The sequence below is a fragment of the Trichosurus vulpecula genome, chromosome 7, assembly GCF_011100635.1.
Source record: "Trichosurus vulpecula isolate mTriVul1 chromosome 7, mTriVul1.pri, whole genome shotgun sequence".
NCBI classification, from domain to species: domain Eukaryota; kingdom Metazoa; phylum Chordata; class Mammalia; order Diprotodontia; family Phalangeridae; genus Trichosurus; species Trichosurus vulpecula.
In genome coordinates this window covers 97,531,463-97,552,746 of record NC_050579.1, presented here as the reverse complement: position 1 = coordinate 97,552,746, position 21,284 = coordinate 97,531,463, and the positions used below count along the sequence as shown (strand labels likewise).

The 21,284-nt window shown below is 38.9% G+C and overlaps 1 protein-coding gene across 3 annotated transcripts in view; it reads left to right on the top strand.

The window, feature by feature from the left end:
- Positions 1-21,284, top strand: part of ZDHHC14 (zinc finger DHHC-type palmitoyltransferase 14) — a 321,372-nt gene that overhangs the window by 262,729 nt on the left and 37,359 nt on the right. For all 3 annotated transcript variants that reach the window (XM_036768474.1, XM_036768473.1, XM_036768472.1), the window contains exons 4-5: positions 2,025-2,162; positions 5,901-5,949. In XM_036768474.1, the coding sequence (XP_036624369.1) occupies positions 2,025-2,162; positions 5,901-5,949 (187 nt within the window). The remainder of the gene's footprint in view (positions 1-2,024; positions 2,163-5,900; positions 5,950-21,284) is intronic.

Genomic DNA, 21,284 nt, shown 5'->3' with positions numbered 1-21,284 from the left:
TGTTATGAAGGTTTACCCTTTTTTTCTTTTTTGTCCAATTGATAGAGGGGAGTGGGAGAGAGAGAAAAATGAATGCCTGTTTGTGGGAGCAGGGGCTTAAATATTTAAAAATAGCTGGTGAAAGAGTAGAAAAAGCTATTTGGAGTGCAACGCATGGCCAGTGATGGTGCCATTGGTTTTAGGGCTCCTAGGTTTTCTCTTCTTAAATCTTCATTTTGGTAAGTTTGAGTTATTTCCATGTGTTTGCGTTGATTTAGGATCATGACTTATGGATCCCTAGCCATAGCAAACACCAGAACAGAAGGAAGGTATAAGGGTGAATCTGTGTTCCAGGTCCAGCCACCTGGACCACCCATTCATTTGTTCTGGCTAAGCTTTCACCTCCTTTTTCCTACTTCAAGGGACAGATGCTTAGTTGGGGTGAGGAGGTAGGCCTCAGTTCCTAAAAGGCTTTAAAGAAGGAGCCACCATCATTTGAGAGAGTAGCAAAGAACATGGCATCCTCAAAGGAAAGCCAGGTATCAGTTAATGCCATGAGGCAGAAGTAGTCTAAGAGGAAAAAGTTTATAATGATGAAGATTTTGTTTATAATAAATTGGTGGTTCCAAAGAGCAGGGTGAAAGGGGCAGAGGAGCATGAGGGCTGTAAAGATGAATAGACAGGCAAATGGAAAGTTATCAGGGAAATGGGGCTTTCACCAAGAGCAGTGGATTTTGATACCAGTGATTAGGGGAGCAAAAGGTTAGGAGGCAAGTTGGTAACCTCAGAGCAGAGTTGTTTGCTTTATACTCAATTTTCCTGGTAAGGCTCTAAACAGTCTAATGATTGCCATAATCCAAATACCACCCCCCAGGCATTCCAGTTACTATTGTATGTAGAGATAAAGGCATTACATGTAAAATAATATCTATGACCCTTTCTAGGATCTGATTATAAAGTAATGAGACTGATTTCCCTGTGGCTCATGACATTAGCCACTTCTTTATAGTGACGCCTCATATAGACGTATATATGTGCGTGAATATATATGTATATATATATATGCATATATTTATTTATATGAAAATGAAATGGGGTACTGAACTTGGAAAAGAACCAGAAAAAAAGAGATAAGTCATACGTCTAACATTTTTCTTCCCTACCCACTGTGCAGGCTTCTGAAATGTGAGTGGGTGTGTTGGAATATCACTTTGAATAGATCAGCTGAATAGTAGAGAAAAGAAAAACACTGTGTCATTACTTGCAGAGGAAAAAATAAATCATAAATGCATCAAAGATTTCATTTTAAATTGTCATGGTGACAAGAAAGCTCACATTTGCTTTTTTAAAAACCCAAGACTCCTAGCGATAGGGAGCAGAAGACTAGGATCCTAGAGACATATTTTGAAGGCACTCATTTACCATTGATCAAGAGGAAACATTTTTTGGGAAAGACCTACAAACCTGGGGTAGGGAGAAAATAATGGGATAAGAAAGCAAAGAAGAAGCACATACTGAACACATTTTTACCTTCAGACATCACAGGTATACTCTGGCCCTGAGTTCCCTAGTTCTAGTAAGTGATTTCCATGTAAACTGACGTTCTCCGTCTCTAGAATGGGAATAATCTTATGGGCTATAATCTGCACCGTGGGAGGGGATACCCATTTTGATAAGATCCTACATCCACTTGAGTATTGTCAGTAGAAGATCCTTAAGTGAGAGTTAATATATAAAAGCAAAGAAGTCTTATTTTTTCAACCCCGTGTGATAAGAAGTCCTATTAACATTTCTAAAGTGGCAGTTTAATAAGAAGGCATATTTTTTTTTTGAAAGATCATCTCTATCATGCGTTTAAATTTAGATGAAAGGGCAATGTTGCTCTTGAAATCTCATGAAGCTAAATTACCTTCTCTAAAAGGTTAGTTTACAAATGTCGATGACATCATCATTTTGGTATATTGTTCAAAAGTTTGGTTTTTTTTCTCAAGTAAAGAAACATTTTATTAATTGATTTCCATATTTTTTTCTGCCTTTCATTTCAGAACGGTTTGATCATCACTGTCCCTGGGTAGGCAACTGTGTGGGGAAAAGAAACTACAGATTTTTTTATATGTTTATTTTATCTCTGTCTTTTCTGACAGTCTTTATATTTGCATTCGTTATCACCCACGTCATTCTTCGTAAGTATGCTGGCAAAATCAGATTATGTATGTAATCATTTGCTTGACTTTGGTTTTCTGATTTATTTAACTTTGATTTAATATTTTGATCATTCAGGGTTCTCTTTTTCTTCTTTTCCCTTCCTTCCCTTCTCCTTTTCCTCATTTCCAACCTGCCCTCACCTTTTTTGCTTTTCTCACCTTTCTTTTTTTTCTTCCCTTCCCTCCCTCTTCCCCATTACCTACCAAGAGTGGTTTCCAACTTAGTGACCAATTCAATCTTTCCTTTGCAGAGCTTGGTTCCTTGGGACCACAGAAATAATTTTTACCTTTCAAACTGCAGGAATATCAAGTTACTTCAACTTCTTGTGGGTGGTTCTTTTAAGTGATAACCCCACACTTGGCCCCTAAGGACCACACTTCAAATGCTGACAGTTTGGATGAGTTAGATTTTGCTGGGAGTTCCCTAAAAACAAGAGTGTATTCTATATGACTAGACCGGGTTTCTTGGGTAATTTTAACTTCTTTCCCTTTTTGTATCTCTTTTCCTTTCAAATTTAGTTTATTTAAAAAAAATTAAGGCTTCACTGACATGTATAGAGTTTGTCATAAATAAAACTTTTCAGATGTCAGAGTAGAGTATTTGACCAACTTATTGTCTAGTGAATAAAGTAACTATGAGGAAAACACTGTTAAGAAGCATTTACCTTACCTAAGAGGGTTGGTTCGAATGATTTAAAGCTGATTTTGCTGAGGTTTAGGTATCCTCTCCCTGCTAAACCTGAGTCCTCATTCTGAATATCACTAAGAATTTCTTTTGTCCCTTATTCTTGGCCTTCCCCTTGTCAGATAGTGATGAGAAGACAGTTAATTGGTTTTGGGTTATAAATTTAAGCCTTTAAAGATCCATTAGGGTTCCATTAGCAACATTAAAAGACTAACATTATTTCTTATCCACATTCCTAAAGTGTAACCCACCCATTAGAAGGTATAGAGCATCTTGCTGGCATGCTTCCGGAGGTATCTAAAAATAGGCTGCCTCTTCTTTCATCATAGCAACTCTAAAACCTCAAATGGAGTTGCTAATGCCAAAGTTAGGCATCTAAGTTTTTCTCCTGCCTCTTTTTTTTGTTTGGTTGGGGTATGGTGGGGATAGAGGGATGGAAAGGATGATAGAGGGGATATTTCTTAGGTATTATTCAGTATTTAAAGATTACAGTAAATGGAATGCCCCAAATTTTAAGATCTATTTCAAATCATAGTGCCAATATTCTGGAGCTAAGATCCTTTCATCTGAAATTTGTTACAGACTGGTTTGGAGCAAACTCTGTACATGAAAACCATTTTGCAGCCAGTTATGCTTGGTGGGTGTACATGAAGAAACTTAAGATCCAATTTGGAAGCCTTCTCTAAATTATTCAGCTCCTTCAAACAGTGCAGACTATAGTTCCCCAGGGCTGCCTTTCCTGCATGTTATCAGGGTTAGTGCCACACAGACCAAGAGAGGGAATGATGATGGGAAAACCAAGAGCATCACTTAGTATTTTCAGAACAAGTAACTACCCAACACAACTAAGGGAAAAGTACCAATAGCAGAGCGCACTGATGCTCATCAGTACGATGCTTTTAAACACTCCAAAGTGCTTTCATATCTATCTCATGGTGTTTAATGAGCTGACCCTGTACTTTTAAAAGATTATTTATAGGGATGCAAGTTTTCCCCTCTGTCTTTCTGTGCGTGTATCCCTCTCTCTCCACCCCACCCAGCTCCCCGTTACACAATCAAACACATACACACACACCTACCAACACTTCCATGCACACACACACTCACACAAAACATGTACTCTCAAGTAGGAAGTTACAATCTAATCTTTGTTGACACAGTTGGGTTGTAATATACAAAGTTCTCCAACTGAAGATTTTCATTTAGTTTTCTTCAAATTTGCCTCAGTTATTAGCAGCCATTTTCACTTTTTGATTTTATGCAGCATTGATTGTTCATCAGTCTTCCCATGCAAACATTTTTTAAAAAGATGAAAATTTCTAACAGCCTGCAATACATCCAATCATTTTCTTAGACAAAAACAAATAAAAAACAATGTTTTCTTCCTTCTCTCAACCTGCCCCTCCATATATACCCCTCGAAAGAAAGAAAGAAAGAAAGAAAGAAAGAAAGAAAGAAAGAAAGAAAGAAAAAAAGAAAGAAAGAAAGAAGCCTTAAGCCCAATTCCATCTTATCTGTCATGTGGTCCTTGGAGGAAGGGGGAAATGTCTTCATGTGATCACTATTTTGATGCCCAAATGCAGAAAACATTGGTAAGGGCTAAAATCTGCTTGATTGCAGCTGATGAGCCATCTATCATCTCTGTCCATAGAGTAAGAAAGGCAAGAGATAAAGTGGAAGAAAAGTAAAGAATATTGTTATCTTAAAAACGTGTGTTATGCACATAGGACATAATTTTTGAGAGCTACAGTTCTGGATTTCTGAGTAGAGACATGAAAGTTTTAGAAAAGCGACCTCATTTATTTTCAATAGGGTAAGATTAAGAAATAACATTTTTAGTGTCTTAATTTTGCATCATGACTGCCTTCCCTGCACTGTCTTCCTTAAGACTTAAGCTTCTTTTGGTCCTGTTGACTGTTAAGAGTTTGCATAAGAGCAAAGAAGTAGAGCTTTCTTTATCCCTGCTGGTCCATGGGGGTTGAGGTACTTTAAACATCAATTTTTCCATTATTTGTTTCTTACACATTTCCTCACATCATTTCCCATCAACTCCCATCCACCCACCGAACTACTCTTTGCCTCACAGTGATGTAGGATAGTTACAGGAAAGAAGAGCAAATTGTGAATTAGTTAGAGAGTATGCAACTTTTCCAGTAGCTCTAGAATGGATTGTAGAACTGGGAAAGCGAACCGCCAGTTGGTAGCTGTCCTATTGCCTAAACTGACAAGAAGAATGACTGCTTATATTTTCAATGGGCCCCCTTTATGATCCAGCTTCATTTATGTGACTGGATTGCAAGGGAATCTATGTACCCTAAGACATAATGACAACAGATAACAAGTAAAAGCCTGCTGTAACCTAGTTAGCCAATAAATATCAATGGTGGCTCTGCCCCACTGGCAACAACTTGTAAAAGAGATCCACTGGATGAGCATTTTTTTCCAGTGCATAAATAATAAAAATCACATCCTCTGGTCAGATGAAATTTTTACTCGGGCCCTTAAAGAATTTTTTTTCTTTCTCTGATAGCTCATATTTTAAATGTATTACATTAAATTTTGATCTTGTTTATGCTGGTACAGAAGTCTTTTACAATGTAGCCCATTTTACAGGACTTCCAGGTTCAAAAGTTAACAGATTTTGAGAAAACAGCCTTTTCATGACAGAGGGGGAAAAAATAGTGTATGGTGTTTTGTTTTCATATTAAAATGAAGAAGAAAACAAAGGCGTAATCAGAACCGTAATTGATGGGGAAGTATGCAGACATCCATCTGCTCTGGCGTAGAAAATATCCTGCAGATGTTAGGTCTGATTATGAGTCTTGCCATATTCTTGTTGAATAACTTTAGCCAAATCTCAGGCTCCTACAAGTAAACTGCATGCGGTAGCACTTGCAGAATAGAATTATTTAATTGATCTTTAGACACCTACTGCCATTTTCATGCAGATGTGAGCTCCCACCATGAACTGCATTTTATTTGTCGGGAGAAAACAAATGCTTTGATGTTAAATCTTGGTTTCATTTCCACAGGTTCCCAGCAAACAGGTTTTCTAAATGCTCTCAAGGACAGTCCTGCAAGATATCCTTTCCATTTGACTTCTGATTGCACTCATTTTGAAGATGCTAATATATTGTGTGTGGATTATGGTTCCGTCATTCTCACTGTTTCTTCCTGCCCCCATCCCTGGCTTTACTTCCAGCAGATATAGTGCTCTGAGATTCTCTGTGGCCCAGGAAGACTTCCTTAGCCATAGACATTGCAGTAACATACCTGACTTTAAATTAGAAGTGAGATTGCCAAGTATGAAAAACAACCACTCAGATGTGATAAACTATTGCACTTTGGGCAGAAAAAGTAAGGTCAACGGTTCTACTTCTTATGTTTTGATCAGGCAGGCAATCTGTCCACCATAGTTATTGCCTTCCCACTGTGGGAAGAGCCAGCATAATTCCCTTTGTTGACTGAAAATCAATTGAACACAGAATGTAGAGTGGTGGTTGTAGACCAGATTCCTCCTAAAGGTAGGAAAGAAAAGTGACCTGTGAATCGAGGTAGTACAGTATAATGAATAAAAGTCAGAGGATTCGGGTTCTAGTCCTTTCTCTATTCCTTACTATAGATATTGAACAAGTAAGTCATAGCCTTTCTGAGCTCCTGAAAGGAGGTGATAATAAGTCAAGTCCAATCAACTAAGTAAGCATTTTAAAGCCCCTATTATGTGCTAGGCATTGTTCTGAGCACTGGGAATACAAAGAAAAGCAAAAACAGGAGTATAATGGTATCTCTACTACTCACATGTTCATAATGAGAATCAAATGAGATAATAGAGAGGGAGTGGAACTTTGTAGACCATACCAATGCTATGTAAAAATAAATTGTCATCATCATCTTTATTATTAGTGTGGCATTCAAAGGTAACATTGACTTTTTGCTAATATATGGGTAAATGTAGATCCAGATCATTTTTAAACAGTTCTGCATAGACAGCATTCCATGAAGACATTTCACACTCAACTGTCATTTGGACCAACATGGGTACTATCTTGACCCTCTGAAAACTACTCTAGCCAACCCAGCAGAACCCTCTTGTGTTTTGGGCAAATAATGACCTAATGAAGACAGTTCTACAGGTGCAGTTATTTTGATTTCTTGAAAGGAAAGAGCAAATCCAAACCAGGAATGGATAAATTTTAGAGTCTAGGTCCAATCCAGCTCTACAATTCTGCCATCTTTCTTCTTGATATAACTAGCTGATTTGGACTTGAACCCTTCATTTCTCTTAGAAGTTATTGCCATCTTATAATGGACAATTCTGAAAGAGTAAAATAACTTAATATGATGATGGAGAAGCAGTCTTATATAACAAGTAGATAAAGATGTTCTTGAAGCCAGAAAGACCTACATTCCAATCCTTTCTCTGACAGATTGACTGTAACCCCAGCCAACTCTTTTAACCTCTCAGTATTCTAGGTAACTCTCTAAGATTATTAATTCCAGAGAAGGTGCTGACCCTCATTGGTGGAGGGAGGTTACTCATCTGGGAGTTCCTTCTATCAATGAAATCACAGATACATTCCCTATACCTATTATAATGTTGGATAATATAGCTATGAAATAAGGTCTGACCCATGTACCTAGGACCTAAGCAAGAAATTAGTATGAATCTTAAAAGAATCTGGTAATAGGCCTAACATGTATACTGTCTTTCTTTTCTAGCCAATTTTCATTTTGTTTTTATGTGGCTCTGAACTGGAAACTAGAAGCAATTCAAAGACAGCAAAATATAGGAATTGGGGGATTGGAGAATAAATTCTTATTTATGAAATGTCAGAACTGAAAGAACCATAAAGATCACCTAACTCAGAGGCTGGTAACCTTTCGTATCTCGTGGACCCCTTTAGCAGTATGGTGAAGCCTATAGATCCTTCTCAGAAAGCTTTTAAATTCATAAAGCAAATTGCGAAGGATTTCAAAGGAACTCAATTATATTGAAGTAGTTATAAAAAAATTTAAGTTTATGGACCTCAGGTTAAGAACATCTGATCTAGCCCAACATCCTCATTTTAGAAATAATGAAACTGAAGACCAGAAAACAAAAGGACGGACACAAGTTCACACAGCTAACCTGTGAGGCAGCTATCTAGGTAGGGTCCTGATTAGAGTTCTGGGTTTAGACTTAGCAAGACCAGAGTTGAAATCCTGCCTTAGCTCCTTACTAGATGGGTGACTTTAGGTACATCACTTAACCTGTCTTTGCCTCAATTTCATCATCTGTAAAATAGGGAAGGTTTGGACTTCCATGGCCTCTAAGATCCCTTTCAGCTCTAAACATATGATCCTATGAACCAAGATGTACTTAATGCCAATTTGGTGCTCTTTGGATCCCTCTGCTACTTGTGACTTTGTGGGGCCCATAGAAGGTTGGGTTTGCTAGGAGGAAAAAGGAGGTAGCATCGGTAATATGAAATCCTGGGATTATGTAAAGCAGTGTCAGGAGGTAACAGGCCCTCTCCCTTCCTCAAGAAGAGACACCCAGGATTCTGTGAGAATCAGGTCTTCTTCAGCCATGTGACAAGAGAAGGAGTTATCAGCCTTTTCTCTTTGGTTCTTGGTATGCATCCTTCTAAAGGGAATATTGCTTTGATAATACAGTACTGTTCCAACTTGTCTCTCTGTCCCTGGGAAGGAGTATCTAAATTTTTCAGGAAATTGATTTACATGGTGAAAAAACTCTATTAGACACATTTTTATAAATTTATAGATATATAAATTTTATAAATGTTTCAGAACTTAACTTTGGGCCTGGTCTTTGTGCCCATGGAATATTTTCTGTAGTCATAAGGGCGGCTCCTTTCAAACTGTTCAGTCTTGGGCACCTGTTTCTTCTCAAGAGCTGCATGAGAAAGGCGGGGAGCCTGCTGAGTTCTTCGAATTATAAATATTAATAACAATAAGCTGTTTTCTGCTGGGAGTAGAAAGAATGCTTCCTTGCTGAATAAGTTCTGACAGAGAACACAGGGTGGTTGGAGCAGTCTTGTATTGTTAACTCCAGCTTGGAGCTAAGCTCCCCTGCTCATCCTTCCTCCTGCCTCCAGGCTCCCGGACCCTCCCTACCTCCACCTTGCACACACACACATAGAAGAGGCTAAGCTTAGCATATTTTGTTATACTTGTCTTTCTCCCTTCTTGCCTCGGGTCTTCCATTGATTTCCGTAGAATATGGTTTAAAATTCCAGGAAGACTTGTTAGCAATGGTAAAGTCACGTGTCTCAAATACTAGCAGAAGAATCCTAAGTCCTAGTTCTGACTTCACTGACACACTAACTTACTGTCCAAATTTGGGCAGAAAACTTCAACAGGCATTTATTAACTACCTACTGTGTGCAGAGCATTGGGCCAGGCACATAGAGGAAATATAAAAGTTTTGATGTAAAGAATCCCTGCCCTCACCGACAAATCTGCAATCTGGTGTTTGCCTGACATTTCAATGCCTTAATTTTTCTATCTGTGAAAGAGGATTAGTAACATAAACTCCCAAATCCTCCCTACCCCACAAGAAGACTGGCAGAATCAATTACCTTAAAATATAAAAGCATTTTAAAAGAAACATATCCTAAAAGTATAGAGTAGTAATAATGTTAATAACTACCCTTTTAAATCTCCTGCCTCCACCTATGATTGCTCAAGCTTCCAAGACAAAGCTGTCCTATTCTATAGGGCTTCTTTAAAAAAAATAAAAAAAGAAGGAAGGAAGGAAGGAGAGAAAAGAAATCCTACTAATTTGACTATGACAGAGAGTGGCTTGATACTTTCTGCAACTTAGGCCTCCCTACCACTTTTTCAATGAGTGGTTAAATCAGAGACCTCAAAATATAATTGGACCCAGCAAATTTTGTGCCATGAATTGAGCAAGCCCTGTGTCATATGTTTGTAATTAGGCAACACATACAATTCAGATCCTGTGTTGTTTTTTTTCCCATAATAGTTACTATTTAACATATTTGTGGTTCATTCTGAATATAGTTGACAAGGGATATATAGCAACAGCCATTCGCAAGTTATATTTTTTATAATAAATTATGCTCTCTGGCATTATCATCTTGAGTCTAATTGCATTTCTGTATAATGGGTATCACCCTATTCCCCACAAAAGAGAATGCATATTTTGCTAGCAGTTTTGCAGAAATGTGTTAATATATGCTTGTCAGCACTTTGGAATAATATATCAACTAGAAAAATAGAATTAGGAAAACCATTTGGGGAGGGGTAGGAAGAAGGGAAATGATCAAATTTGTTGTTTAGTCATTTTCATTCAGGTCCAACTCTTTTTGACCCTATTCAGGGTTTTCTTGGCCAAGATATTGGAGTGATTTGCCATTTCCTTCTCCAGCTCATTTTACAGATGAGGAAACTGAGGCAAATAGGGTTAAGTGACTTGCCCAGAGTCACAAAGCTAGTAAGGGTCTGAGACCAGATTTGAACTCAGGAAGATGAGTCTTTATTACTCCAGGCCCAACACTCTTTCTACTTATACCACCTAGCTCCCCTGATCAAGCAAAATTTTGCTTTTCCTCACTTACAAATTATTCACTGGCATAGATCTCAAAATTTCTCCTATGAACCAGTTTTGGAAACTCATGAAAACCTCAGCTCTGTCTTTCTCAATATCCATGACACATATAGGTGGTGACCCTTTCAATCAATCAAAAGTTCCAACTCTCTTCTGGGGTGACTATCTTCCTTGACCATTTTCAGGAACATAATCATAGCAGCCAATAAGTCATACCAGACAGCAGTCAAAATGTCCCTTGATAGGATGAGATGGGATATTATGCCAAGTCAATTTGCCAGTACCAACCATGCTCTTCTGTCTATGTACAAAGCCTCCACTGTGCCCTTGGTTCATGATTATGGAGTTCAGACCAATGGCATGAGTAAACACAGCAATGCAGAGGCAGGAGACCCTCATCACCCATATTAGTGTAGGAGCAGTTACTGTGAGGAAGACGACATGCAGCTAGCTGCAGGTGATATCTGAGAACAAGCTGGAGGAAGTTGCTGCTAATTGCAGGCCTACTGTATAAAGCAGCCCTGAATAGCCACTGGTGCTCAAGATTATGAGACCAGCTTCTGTAGTTTTGTGGAGACACAACATAGAACATCATTCCAACACGATGACATGATAATGGTATAAATAAAGCTATAGGATTGTAGCCTGTGTTGAGATCCTAGTTTTGTCCCCTAGTCAACTTTTTTGTGAACATGGTGTTGTGTCTTTGGAATGAGAACTATGGGGTATTTTTAATTAGAGTAAGACTCTCTGGGGCGCCTCGACTAGTCTCCCAGTGACTGGTATCTGTGGTTTGCTGTAACAGACTGGTCGTGAGTCCTGATCTGCTAAGAACCAAAGACCCACCTGTGGTAACAGACCCATCCCAGCTTGGGTTAAACTGCACATAATTGATGAGTCTCCCCTGAGGTGTTTTATTTCCTCTCAAGATACACTTTTGTTGTTGTCGTCGAGTCGTTTCAGTCACGTCCGACTCTCTGTGACCCCATTTGGGGTATTCTTGGCAGAGATACTGGACTGGTTTGCCATTTCCTTCTCTATCATTTACAGATGAGAAGACTGAGACAAACAAGATTAAGCCAGATTTGAACTCATAAAGATGATTCCAAGCCCAAGGCTCTATTCACTACACCACCTAGCTTACCCCAGAATACACAAAGTTTGAGGTTTAATGCCTTCAAGGTTGCCCTGGATTTAGGTCCATACCAGATCAATTTGAAGGGAACTGCCTCTACCTAGATCCAATCAGAGAGATCCTTCAAGAGTTCAGATCAGGTTTGAGTTGCTTCTCACCCTCTCTTGCCTCTTTTTGGTTCAGATTGACCCAGGATAGAAGAGATACAGAGGTGCTAGAGGTTAAAGCTGTCAGTATTTCACTTTATTAGAATCCTAATTGTGAAAGAACACTTAAAACCTCTCAAAGCTATTGTTGACTTTAAAAAATGAAGATGTGGTCTTCTTCCATGGTTTGTTTTTTGTAGATTATCCTTGAGAAAGTATTTTCCAAACCATCTCTACTTACTTGCCATCTAGATCTAAGTCTATAACTCAGCAAGAGCTGAAGAGGTGATGATACCGTAGTATCCAAAAGCACAACTTTCAGCCATCATGAAAGGCTCCTTGAATAAAAATCTTTTATTTCTCTCCAGTATTCCATCCACCTATCCAGAAAAGGTCAGAGTCAGGAAGATATTAAGCATAGAGAGACCAGAAAGTGATGCTAGCCATTCCTGGTGAAAAGTAAGGTGAAAAGATAAGCGGGGTGGTGAAATGAGGAATTCCAAACAGAAACTCAATGTGATTTCATTATTTTGTTTGTAATTTAATTCCATTAACATCAGAGCTGGAAGGGACCTTACAGGTCATCTAGTCCAATCCCTTTATTTTATAGTGGAGGAAACTGAGTCCCAGAAAGGTTAAGTGACATGCCCAAGGTAATATAGGTGTTACATGGCAGATTTGGCATTCCAACTCAGATCCTCACACTCCACACCTTCACTGGATTGCACCAGGCTTCCTTCTCAGAAGCATCAAGATTCATATAGGAGTATGTAAACAGACCACAAAGTCCAGCGTAAATGGTTTTTTGTAGTCTCCGTGCCACTGTTCCCTTCCCCTAGTGCAGACAATTGAAAGTTGCCTGTAGTGAAACAAGCCTATGGATTTGAAGCATTTGTCCAGGAGAGCAATTGTTCCTTCAGTACAGGACAAAAGGCGTAGATTAAAAGGTGCTGATCACCAGTGATTGATCATGAGCCTGTCAACTGGAAGAAATAAAGGCACTTTATTCTTTGGTTGTGCTGTATTTTGAGGAGAAAAAAAAAACCTTTATGTTAACATTAGGAAAGACAGGGTAGCATAGAGGGCACTTCTCCTTAAGCCTGTTTCTTCTGCATTGTGTTCTGCAATGTCAACTACACCTTTCAACAGCTAGTATGTGATGATTTGTGAGTGTGATTTATAGTTGTCGCTGCTGTTCACAAATCCTCTGCTTTTGGACTCAGAGTCTGTCCAAAGGAAGTATCTGGATGAATACCAGGTTCTTACGGTTGTGGTTGTTCAGTTTTTTTCAATCCTGGCCAGCTCTTCATGACCCTATTTGGAGTTTTCTTAGCAAAGATACTGGAATGGTTTGCCTTGTCCTTCTCCATCTCATTCGACAGATGAGGAAACTGAGGAAAACAGGGTTAAGTGACTTGCCCAAAGTCACACAGCTAGTAGGTGTCTGATGCTGGATTTGAACTTAAGTCTTACTGACTCAGGCCCAAATGCACTATCTACTGAGCAATCCAGCTGACTCATACTACAAAATATTTTCCTAGTAATATATTTTTTCATTACTGAAATACATATATGAATATAATACATGTGAAGACAAAATGCAGTGGACATGAGCATAGTAATATGTCACTATATATTATATATAATCACACAGTGATCTGTATATTGCATTCATCTATACGTACGTATGTATATATGTGGGTATATATACATATGTATATAGATTAGGTGATCTGTATATTGTATTCCTATTTATGTATGTATATATACATGGGTATATATTTACATGTATATTTCAGTAATGAAAAAAGTGAGAATGGGGCTGAGGGGATTCAGCTCTACAGAATGTCTTTATCAAAGGTCAAGGGAGGGAGATTTCAAAAGTATTTACGTTGTAAATGTTGAAAAAAAATTAACAGACTTAAGAAAAAAAACCCTTGTCCATTGAACCAGGGGCCCACAGGTACAAGAGGAAAGAAGGGTAGAACCAGAGTAAAGACAGATGAAGACAGAAGACAGAAAGAGCTAGTGAGAGGGGGGAGGGAATAATGATCATAATAACTTTCACTTGTATAGCATTTTACATATTATAAGACACTTTCACATATAGTAGTACCCCAGAGACATAGATAGGAGGGAGGAAAAGCTGAGGAAATAGCAAGGGAAAAACAGGTTACTGGTAACCCTGACTACTGTTCATTCAAAAAAAATTCAGAAAGCTAGAACACTGAGCAAAATCTGGTAAGATTCAATTTTATGAGGAAAAATGCAAAGTTATACTTGGATTCAAACATTCAGTTCTGCAAGTACAAGATGAGTGAGGTGTGACTAAATAATAGTTTTAGCCTGATAAAGATCTAGGAATTTTAGTAGACTGCAAACTCAACATAAGTAAGCACTGATAGGGTAATCAAAAAGTGCTTAGGTAATATTTACATAGAGAAAGAAATAATGTGCAGAAATGACCCCGCTATTCTTTGCCCTAGTCACATCACAACTGGAGTCCCAGATTATAGGGCCCTCCCTTAAATACTTTGTATTTGTTCTGTATAAATTTTATATTTCTTTCTTCCTTTCTCCTTCCCTTTTTCCCTTATTCCCTTCTTTTCTTTCCTTCTTCTTTCCTTCTTTTCTTTCCTTCCTTCCTTCTTTTCTTTCTTGCTTCCTTCTCTCTTTCTTCCTTCCTTCTTTCTCTCTCTCCCTTCCTTTCTTTCTCCCTTTCTTTCTTCCTTTCTTCCTTCCTTCTTTCCTTTCTTTCCTTTTCTTCTTTTCTTTGGATTTAATTCTTTTGTTTCCTACCAGCACAATGTAAACTACTGGATAGCAGAGACTTTATTTTTGTATCTGGCACACACCATAGTGGTTGTTGAATGAACAAATGAATGGATATTCATTTTAGGGTGCCACATGTTAGGAAAGACATTGAAAAACTGAAAGGTGACCAGAATGGGAAAGTGCTTCAAGGTCATATTATGTGAGTCCTAATTGAAGGAACCTGCTCTTTATCCTGGAGAAGAGATCTGAAGTGACATGATAGCTGTCTGGAAACGCTTGAAGGGCTGATGTAAAAAAGAAATTCAATTTATTCCATCTTGTCACTGATTGAAGAACTAGTTGCAAGCAGTGAAAGCTGTAGAAAGACAATTTTAGGTTTAATCTAAAGGACAAACTTAGAGCTGCCCCAAAGTGGAATGGGATATTTTGGGAAGGAGTGAGTTCTATCTTACTGGAACTGAAGGTCTTTGATCAAAGGCCATATGACCCTACTTTGTTGGATATGTTGTAAAGTACAGGTCAAACTTGATGGCCTCCAAGGTCCCTTCCAAATGGGCGATACTATGATTATATGATCTTCCCTCACATTATTGAATGAAGAATCAAGCTACTGCAATCACCTGCAAATACTTTCAACTAGACAGCTGTTCTTTCTAACTAGGCGTGCATTTCTCCACTTCACCACTGCCCTAACTTCCATCTGTACTTTTCCTGTTTTTTTCCCCCTACCAGCTTCTTTTTTCTCTTCTCTACCTTCCACCAATCCCTTTACTTCCTCACTGCCTTAATTCATACCTCATAGCTCATCCAGTGATCATTGAACTATAGGTGAGTGAGAACAGGGGACCGGTCGGTCCCCAAAGCTCCAGATATTCAGACCACTGATGACTGAGAGTGATCAGTGGTCAGTGGTCTGGAGCTTTGGGGACCATCCAGCTTGTCCTAGGGAAAGGAACAGGACAATCCCCTTGAAACAGGACTTTCTCTGTTATACTTGTATACATGGGTCAAATAGTCCAAAGCAAGAAATGTCCTGCCTAAAACAGAATGTCCACTTCCCTTTCATTCATTCAACAAATGTTTTTTGAGGACCTCTCTTGCATAGGGCACTGCGCTGAGCACTGTGGGCAATAATAAGATTACTAAGCTTCCTATCCCCAAGCATCTTAGTATCAGTTCACCATCTTCATTCATTCAACAAATATATATTGAGTACCTACTGTCTGCAGAGCACTTTGATATACACTGGGACAGATGAAAAGTTTGCATGTCCCAGAGTCCCTGACTTACTTGCAGTCTGGTAGAGAGTTAAGTCACAGAGCAAAATATTATTCAATAAATGCATTAAGAAGTTGTAAAGCAAAGTGGCTGTGTGATATCTGAGGGAGAAAATCATTACCTGCCAGAGGGATCAAATTGATTATTTTGCAAATGAGAGGCAAGAGTTTATTAAAGCCCTATTATGGGCCAGGCACAGTGCTAGGTACTGAGGATGGTTATGTATTGGAGAAGCAAAATGACCTACCCACACCAGGTATTGCATATTTTGCATATTTGCATTTATTATATTTTACGTATTTTGTACTTATGTTAAACATACTTTGCACTATATGTGTGTATGTTGTTCCCCTCTGCCTACCCTGATAGAGTGTAAATTTCTTCAAGGTGGGGACCTAAAGTTAGGATGAGGAGAAATATCACCAGTCAGTTTGAAGTTTCTATTCTAATCAGCTTTAGAACTGATCTGGAGCTGGACATTAAGAAGATTAATCTGGTCATGGTATTCTACATGGATTGGAAGGAAAAAAGAACTCAAAGTAAAAAGATTAGTTTGGTGGTTATTTTAATAGTTCGGGCATAACATAATAAGGGACAAAGCTAGGATGTTGATAGTTCAAGTGCCAAGAAAAAAAAATAGATGTGAAAGACACTATAGTATGTAGGAAGAATTAAACAGAAATTGACAATATATTGGATGTGTGGATTTGGGATGATAGATGCCAAAAGTCAAAGATGACTCAGAGGTTTTGGTGCTAATGGAAAAAAAAAATACAGGTATAAGGAAAAGCTGGTTTTGAAAGGAATATAATGTAATTAGTTCAGTTTTAGGCATGTATTTGGAGAAAGTATAAAAGATCACACACATAGAAGCCATCTTAACTTCTGTCCTGGCTTAGCTTTACTAACTTCTTTGCATTTTCTTGAATGTGAAAAAAAATGTTATGTTTCCAATAATACGGTGCGGCAGGGAATGCTTGTCCCATGTAGAACCAAGTGACACTTTCTTTGCATATTATTAAAGCATTAAAAGATTGAAATGGTTAAAGGGGAAAGTGGTCAGAAATAACACTCTAGAGACCTACGGTGTATCAACCACATAGCATCATCAAGACTTTCAATCCAGTTGGTCCTTTTCCCCAACTGAGCAAGACCTTGGGTTAAGGGAACTCCTGCTGAGAAACAATAATTTCAGCGTAACACAGCATTATCGTCCAATTAAAAGGATTACAGTCATTTCTAATCATGAATTATTGTTCAGCTCTCCCTAAATGAAAAGGGTTTTCAATGGTTGGTAAATCAAATACTAATTGATTCCACATTTGTGGTAGTTTCTAACAGAAAGGCCCTTTTATCCCCAATTTGCATTCATTCTGTGGCCAGCTAGTTTGAAAGGCACAGGAGAGCACATTGTGTGGCATTCCACAATCAAGTACTTTGAATTAGAATGAGTTGGTTTTGAATCCCTAAAAAAAAGTAGCACCAATAGGGAATGTCCAAAAAAATGCTTTAAAAAGTCAGTCAACAGTTATTCAGTAAGTGCTTACCATGTACTGGGTACTGTTCTGAGCTCTGGGATACATGGCCCCTGCCTTCAAGGAGTTTACATTCTAAGGAGGGAGACAGCATATAAATACCTATGTACATTCACGATATACGGGGTGCAAATGGATGGTTGTCATCTCAGAAGGTGCCATCATGATTTCAAATTGCTTTCAAGTTATCATGTTCTTTTCCTAAGAACAAAACTAAGTTATTCAGTAGCCAGGCCCAAGGGACTATTTTGGTACAGATTGTCCCTGAAGGTGGGGGCCCTGGCAGGGGAGGCATGGTCAAAAATGGGAGTTAATGGGGTCAGAAATGGGTCGTGGGGAGTTGCTGGTCAAAAATGGAATGTGAGAGGCGGCTAAGTGGCACAGTGGATAGAGCACTGCCCTGGAGTCAGGAGGAGCTGAGTTCAAATCCAGCCTCAGACACTTACTAGCTGTCTGACCCTGGGAAATCTTGATTGCCTGAAAAAAAAAATGGAATGTGAAAGGCAGCATGATGTGGAAAGAGCTTGGATCTGGACAGCAGGAAACCCACATTCTGGTTGTGCCTCTACCACTTACCGGCTGTGTGACCTTGGGCACATCACTTTAATTTCTAGACTAAATTTCATTCTCTTTAAAACAGAGAATGTGGGACTTGATGAGCTCTAAGGTACCTTCCAGCTTCTAAAAGTCTATGCCTCTGTAAAAATAGGGAGGGCAGCCATTATACTATTCATCTGCAGCTGGAACTATGGAGCTACAGAAGGATTAAGAGACCTTCCAAATTTCACAAGGTTTGCTAACTCAGTGATCTTCCCAAGACTTAGGATGCTTCCCTAGCCCAACTAATGGGTTTCTGACAAGTCTGTCTCCAGTGTCTCTTATTATCAGATGAGGTTTCATAGGATCACAACCCTGGCTTCTTTTGGAGAAAACAACAACCATGAACCTTTGAAAGCCTTCCATAAAGGGATAAGGAGAGCAGTTTTTGAAAGCAATAATCAGTGAGACAAAATGATGTCTAAATGATTCTCGTTGGACTTCCAATCTTCAAAGAGTCTGTCATATACACCGTAGAGTAGTTCATGCCCCTGAGCACAGTGATAGGCACTCAGGTGACACGTACAAGTCATGTTTTCATATTCATGCCTAAGGATTACAGAGGCATCTTGTTGATGAGGAAAAACACAGTGACAGCTCCTTGAATCTAAATATTAAATTGCATAATGCGTCGATCTAGTCGCTGTATTTAAAGAATAATAGAGGAAAATGCTGACACCTGCTCTCCCATCAGTGTCATTCCTGTGCATTGATATTGCCTTTGTCTTGCTTTGGCTTTTAAAAAATAGTGACTGTGGAGGTACATCTAAAAAAAAGTTTTAGAAGTCAGAAACAAACAAGTCAAGGGACAAAAGATGCATAAGGACTTCTTATAATTCCATGTAATTTTAGGATTCATGCCATCATTCATAAAAACCACACACCATAGCACTGATGTACCTAAAGATGTCCCATCCTGCAGCCCCCAGAAAGAAGACAGAACTACATTGGCTCCTCTGGCAGCTTCTATTAGCCTGTTGTGGAATCCAAGGAGCTCAAAGGGAAGAACCCCCCTCCCCTGCTCTTAGCACAGTGCCTGGCTCATAGTAGGTGCTTAGTTGATTGATTGATTAGCAACAGTTCTACAATTTACAGTCTTAGAGAGTTACCTGTAGGACTAAGAGGTTAAACAACTTGTCCAGAATCACACAATCACTATGTGGCAAAGGTAGGACTTGAACCTAGATCTCTCTGACCCCAAGATTGGTTCTCTGTCCACTCTAGACAGAACTACCTAATTATCCAAACTGCAGCTGGGTGATCTCTTGAATACTCCAATAGATTGTGTGATGTCATCAATTTAGGAATTCTCTCCAACAATGCAGATTTTCTTCTCTCCGTGCCTGCCTATCCTATATGCCTCTTATCCATGTTCTCCCAAAGCTTCTAGCATGCCAGAAGTTTTCCTCTATTTCTTCTATTTCTCCAGTGGATAACTCCAGCCACCCATCTCTTATCTCAATCTCACTTTATATGGCTCTTGCCACAATCAGCCTATCTTATCTCCACATCATATATTTTCTTCAAGCTGGGTGGTAACACTCTTATAAATCCACTCGAGGAAGCCATTCATTCAGTGATGGATTTAATAGGCCACTCCATTGCCTTTAGTTTTGGGGTACTGATTAAGTATCCTTTAGGTTTTAGCCCCACCCCCGGCCCAAAACAGGAGTGTGTATGAAGATGGAGAGGGTTCTCTACCAGGTCACAATATTGCTCAGTGTGTGTTGGTGGTAAGGGGCACTCCACGGATCCTATTTACTATTGTAGCAGGCATTAGCCTCAGAGCATTGCTGAGAAGAGCTAAGTTTATCATAGCTGATCATTGTACAGTGTTGCTGTTACTGTATACAGTGTTCTCCCAGTTCTGCTCACTTCACTCACAGCCTGACTCTGAACAGATGGTCTGCTCCTGCTATCCTGACAATCCTATGAATGGGGCACTTGTTGGTAGATGCTGCTCCGTAACTGGGTCCTTGCCCAGGTGTTATTTATAATTCTTGTTCCCCCTTGCCCCTTCTTCATAGGATTCTACAGCTAGGGATTAAGAGCTGGGAGAGACCTTAAAAGCTACCTAATCCAAACCCCTCATTTAATAGGTGAGGAAACCAAAGCATAAGGGAGTTTGTTTTTTACCATACAGTTTGCTGTCTTCATTTAGATAGATGGGAGAGAGAGAGAGAGAGAGAGAGAGATACAGAGAGATACAGATACACATATACATATGTATTTGTATATCTTTGATCCTTTATTCATTTATATATGAACTGTTCATTTCTATGAAGTAATATCATATTAGATCTTTGGGGCAAGGGGTAAGTAGTATTTTATTTTTTCCAATTACATGTAAAGATTGTTTTCAACATTCATTTTTATAAGATTTTGTTTCAATTTTTTTTTCTCTCTCCCTCCCTTCTAACCCCCCTCCCCAAGATGGCAAGTAATCTGATATAGGCTATACATGTACAATCATGTAAATATTTCTGCATTCATCATGTTGTGAAAGAAGAAACAGAACAAAAGAGAAAAGCCACCAAAAAAAACCCTCAAAAAGTGAAAAAATGGTACGCTTCAATCTGTATTCAGACTCCATAGTTCTTTGTCTGGATGTGGATAGCATTTTCTGTTGTGCATCTTTTGGACTTGACTTGGACCATTGCATTGCTGAGAAGAGCTAAGTTTATCACAGTTGATCATTGTACAATGTTGCTGTTACTGTGTACAGTGTTCTCCTGGTTCTGCTCACTTCACTCAGCATCAGTTCATGTAACTCTTTCCAGATTGCTGTCTTCTTTATATTGAAGAGAGCAAAGCAAAATCCATTCCTGTGGATGAAATAACTTTTCAAAATTTTCCTACGACTAAGAAAATGAAATCTGGAATAAGGGCATACTGTGTAGCCTAGTACCCTACTTGAGTTTTTAATTACCACTTTTGTGATGTTAGCTTTAGTGTGGACCTTATAATTACTTTACATTAAACATTACAGTAACTCATAATAAACAATCAAATATATACTTGGATAAAGAAAGCTGCTCAAACTCCTAGGTCTGCATAGCTCTCTAGATCTTAATTCTTAAATCCATTTCTGCCTCCCACAACTCCTTTCCTATTTCTCTCCCTCCTCAGGCACTGAAGCCTGAGACATATTATTCTTTTGCTTCCTGGAATTCATAATTTCCTGGGGTTTTCAGCCTTTTCTGCACATTCCACAGCTCTTCTATCCTTGAGAGGTGTGGGGAGGGGAAGGAGGGGGAACAATAGAAGGGGAAAGGAAGAGAGGGGTTAGTTAAAGGGGGAGCAAAAATATGGCAGGCCTTGAATGTTACCTTGAGTCCATGTCATTTTGACATAGCTATTAGCTAATAGTGGAATCA